Source organism: Penaeus chinensis, chromosome 7 (genome assembly GCF_019202785.1).
Source record: "Penaeus chinensis breed Huanghai No. 1 chromosome 7, ASM1920278v2, whole genome shotgun sequence".
NCBI lineage: Eukaryota > Metazoa > Arthropoda > Malacostraca > Decapoda > Penaeidae > Penaeus > Penaeus chinensis.
This window is the reverse complement of record NC_061825.1, coordinates 7,662,188-7,667,187: the sequence shown is the minus strand read 5'-3', so window position 1 is coordinate 7,667,187 and position 5,000 is coordinate 7,662,188. Positions and strand designations below refer to the sequence as shown.

Genomic DNA, 5,000 nt, shown 5'->3' with positions numbered 1-5,000 from the left:
AGCAGTCATTTTCTGTCTTTTCTGTTGTTTATTGCTGTTTTTATTTGATGATTTCAACTATAATTATGATTATGATTATGATTTGTCAGTGGTAACACATTAAACAACATTCCTCTGCTTAGGTCTGTGTGGTTAACAAGAAGAAAATTTGTTGGTTCACTTTTTTCTTAATCTTGGATGCACATGAAGTTCTGAACTTCGCCATCTTTTAGCGTATTATGAATTTAGAGTATCAGTGCACCTGAATTATGGCACATGTAGCCAAAGATTACAATTCTGAAGGATAGATTATGGTAACCAATTTGATATTCCCGATGTGTTATACAAATGCCTATGCAGTACACCTAAAGCTGAAGTTAGTTGTTTCAGAGAGTTTAAGGTCTACTGGCACTAGTATTTTGTGGGCAGTAGTGGACACTATTGTGGAATCTGTATGATATCTCTCCAAATTGGTGAAAATGGTTAGCATAAATAGCTTTGTCGTGACATCTACATGCACAAATGTTTTTTTTGGGGGGCACCTGGAAAGACTGTTCTCATCTTGTATTTTGAAGGATATGGGATAGGTTTTTAGCTATTTTTTGTAAGGAAAAGTTTGTGAATTATCATGCTTATTTTTATAATAATAATACTTGACTGCAGCATGATATAATGTTCAATATTGTGGAGACAATGTACAGTTTAAAATTTTGCATTGATTTTTAATGTGTCACATTCACAATTGTGTGCACGTTTTTATTTTTCTAATTTATTTCAAGACTTCCTGACTGAAGTTAGCAGTGTAATGTGTTCATACAGCCATTCAGATTACCAAAAGATATATAAACCTTACTAAAGCCACCCAAATACTTTAAGATACAAGTGAGCATCATCTAAAAGCCAAATTGCTTTGATAGAAATTTAGTTAAAAAAAACTGTTGTGTTGTTTACCCATATTTTTTTTTATGTGGATCGGAGAAGCTGAGAGTAGACTAGTATATTTGGTACTGTTTGGCATCTTTCTTTTAGTCTCAAGACCACATGCATCCACTAGGCCTTCATCTGTATCTGAGTGGCTGCTGACCCCACCCAGTGCTCCCTCTAAACCCACTCCAAGCCATCAGGGGCTACTACATTCCTTGTCACCTTTTTTGATCCTGTTGTCACCCATTAAACATTATTTTGTGGTATATAAGTACATAATTTATTACTTTAAAATATATGATGAACAGATGTTTTCTTATATATGTATTTAGTTTACATGTTTAATGTTTTCCCCATTTTCTTTAATATGTGAGAGGTAACTTTTAAAACATGGATGTTCCACTGTACGATATCTTTTTGCCATACCAGGGTCTGTAGGTTTTAATGGCATGCCACATTTCTGCTCTTTTTATGTGTCTAAATGCAACTTATCCTGGCTACCAACAAATGCTGATAATACTCCCAGCATTGTTGTGTCCTTGATTGTCCAAACTCTCTTTCCCTTTCTCCCTGTCCATTTGGTTAAATAATACAATATAGTAACATGAAATGCCAGGATCAATTTTTAGGAGGACCATCTCTTTTTATCTCCCTGCCTGCAAATCTCAAATATTTTGAAAAAGATGATTCATTAATCATTGAAGGCAAGGACAAAAGAAAGGATAGCTGCATTTCCAGATTGCTCCTTTGCAGGTTTCATCCACTGACGTGGCCACTACACCTGGTAACACTGTGTTCATGGAGTTTGCCAAGAACTGTACTGCTGTGCTGCAGATGGCAGTCATTATATAATTATGTCGCATTGCACTGTATTAAGACTAAATTCATCATCATCATTTGGAAGCTAACGCCGGCATGGGCACATAGCCGCATTCACCTTTCGCTTCCACCTACGAGGGTCCCTCATGGTGAGCGCTAGGCAGAGGCCTGGCCCATCTAAAGCTCCTCACAACAGGTTTGATTGATCTGCCCAAGCCACGACTTCCTCGGTCGTTCCACAGGCCTCCTCCACCCAGAAAAGAGACAACCTGGTGGGCAGGGTCATCCTGCGGGAATCGAGCCATGTGGCCATATAGCCTGAGTTGGCGATCGCGGATTGTGCAAGTAACAGGTCTTATACCGGTCTCACGGTGCAACTGTTGGTTGGACACATGGTCCCACCAACTGTACCCCATGGTCCTGCACAACAATCTGTTAAAAAAGGCATCAAGACGAGATTCCAAAGCACAAGATAGCGTCCAGGTTTCACTACCATATAGTAAAGCTGGCAGTATCAGGGCTTTGAAGATACGTAGCTTGGTCCTTTTGCACAGGTACCGGCATCTCCAAATACTCTTGTTGAGAGATTTCATGACCCCTGCTGACAGGCCAATCCGTCTACTGACTTCTTGGACTGACAGCCTTGAGTCATGAACTGCACTACCGAGGTATGTGAAGCTCTCTGTGACCTCGATGTTTTCGCCGCAAGCACATACCGACTGCACAGACTAAATTAGTATTGTGAATGTCATTACAGAAATACAACAAATTTAATTAAGTACAAACACAGTAACTCTGCTAATGAGGTAAATGTAACACTTATCAAATAATCTTAGTGTATTGCAAATTGTATACACTCACTTTCAAGTTTCTTATTAATGATATTTGATGGTAATGATGATAATAAAAATATCAAATAATAATAATAATAACAACAATGATAATAATATGATAGAAGAAAATAAATTGATATATGTAAACAAATATTTAAACTGTGTGTGCGTGCGCGTGTGCATGTGCGTGCGCGTGTGCATGTGCGTGCGCGTGTGCATGTGCGCGCGCGCGCGCGTGTGAGAGAGAGAGAGAGAGAGATAGAACACCGATACAGTTCATTCAGAGTTGCCAAAACATTGGAATTGTGTGCGTGTGCGTGTTTTTTTTTTTTTTTACCTCAATCTATATACATACATACATATATAGATACACACATACATACATACACCCAAACACATATACATATATGTAAGTATATATATACATACATATATATATATAGTATATATATGTATAAGTATGTATATATATATATATTGTATATATATGTATATGTATGTATGTGTATATATATATTTTGTATTTATATATTGTGTATATATATATGTATGTGTATGTATGTATATATATATATGTATATATGTATACATATACATATACATATACATATACATATACACATACACACACACACACACACATACACACACACTTATATATATATATATATTATATAAATGTAAATGTATGTATGTGTATGTATATATATATACTTACATATATGTATGTGTTTGTGTGTGTAAAATATATGTATATATATGTATATCTGTAAATTGTGTGTGTGTGTGTGAGAGAGAGAGAGAGTGAGTGAGTGAGAACACCGATATAGTTCATTCAGAGTTGCCAAAACATTAGAAACAAAGTATTTGGCGTTTCTGTATGTGTTCTGTCATGAAAAGTTGTCAAGAGCATAATGTTGGCCTCCCTATCAACAATTCAGTGAACAAAAAACCAGTGAATACTTGATTTTATATAGGAATTACGCTTCTGACGTCGAGCAATATCCGTATCTCCGAAGAATTAATATATTTATAAGCTTTAGGCAGCTAATATTTCTGAAAAAATTGCATACCATATGTGATAGATAAATTAAACAATGATGCAACATCCTTTATTTCAAAAAAATATATATATTTATAAAAATATACCATTACATATTTTATTATTAAATAAAGATAATAATTTTCACAGTCTTTTATAGACTAGTAAGTCCTTGTTACAACAGTGACCACGGCTGTGACGAACTGAAACCGTTTGCTTTAGGAAAAAAGTAAGAGGAGAAATGAGAGATTAAGAAAGGAGCAAGAAACGTTATCCTGTAACCTTTGTGAAACATAATTCCATCCTATGATATACGATACTGGAAACTTAACTATACTAACTGACGTAACCTGAGTGAACGCTTATACAAAGCTGCAAAAGAAACTCTGAATGTGGGTCAGAGCTGGAAATCGCCGGGAATATTCCTCTTCCTCGTCCGCGTTCTATGACGAACCCACCTCGGGGACGTCGAGCCCCGTACACGGCCGCGATGTGCCTGTCTGTACAGTCTGCCCCGGGATTGAGGAGAGCCATACATGCCGGGCGGAGGCATTGGGTAAGACTGAGCTGAATTATACATGGAAGCAGGAGGGTCTGATTCCTGTGTGTTACCATCACTAGACTCGGTAGGAAATACAATAGGTTTAAATCCTACTTCTGTCACAGGATCAGAGGGCAACCGCTGCCTTGGTTGGCCTTGCGTGTTTTCAGCTGTGCCATCATGTTGGTTACGTACGTCAGATTGCTGTTGTCGTTTTGTCTTTGTTTTGTTTGATTCGTTTCGCTTTTGTAAATCCACCACATCAACCTCAAGAGCCATCTTGTTGGAAACGTCTGATAAAAGAAACTTTGCCAATCTACGTAAATCTTTTGTGTTTATATCATCGGGAGAAGGCAATGAAATTTTAGATTTGGATGCCTGACTTGGAAAAAATAAATCAAAGAGATTTTTTTCGCTTTTAGGTTTTCTTGTAACAATCAACTTGTTCCCTTTATCTGTCGTTGTCCTTAGTGACGTTGGCCACATTACTTGACTCGTACTAGTCACTCTGAGTTTCTGCAATTCGTCTTTTGAAGTTGCCCTTGTGTTGGCCGCGAAAATATTTTCAGAACTTGAAGGTGGGTCTTTAGTCACGGGCAGCAGATCTTCGGTTTCCTTGGAGCGCACGTCAGGAGTTATGGTTGTCAGGATGGAGTCGAAGGTTGTTGGGGGCAATGGTACTGGGGAGGAAGTAGCTGCTTTCGTAGGCGGACTTCGTAAACTAGGGGCGGGTTTTGTTGCTGTGGGAAAAGTCTTGGGGTCTAAAGGCTCTCTGCTATTGGACTCTGGCACAGAATTAATAGGAACTCTATTCGGTAGCTCTTGAATTTCTAGTTCCGATGCACGGAAAGCTTCAGTGCGA

At 37.8% G+C, this 5,000-nt stretch overlaps 1 protein-coding gene across 1 annotated transcript in view; it reads right to left on the bottom strand.

Annotated features, from left to right (window-relative positions):
- Positions 1-3,653: 3,653 nt before the first annotated feature.
- Positions 3,654-5,000, bottom strand: part of LOC125026791 (extensin-like) — a 3,505-nt gene continuing 2,158 nt past the window's right edge. Inside the window, exon 4 of the mRNA XM_047615392.1 lies at positions 3,654-5,000. This exon is cut by the window's right edge and continues 322 nt beyond it. Within this exon, the coding sequence (XP_047471348.1) occupies positions 3,995-5,000 (1,006 nt within the window). The 3' untranslated portion in view covers positions 3,654-3,994.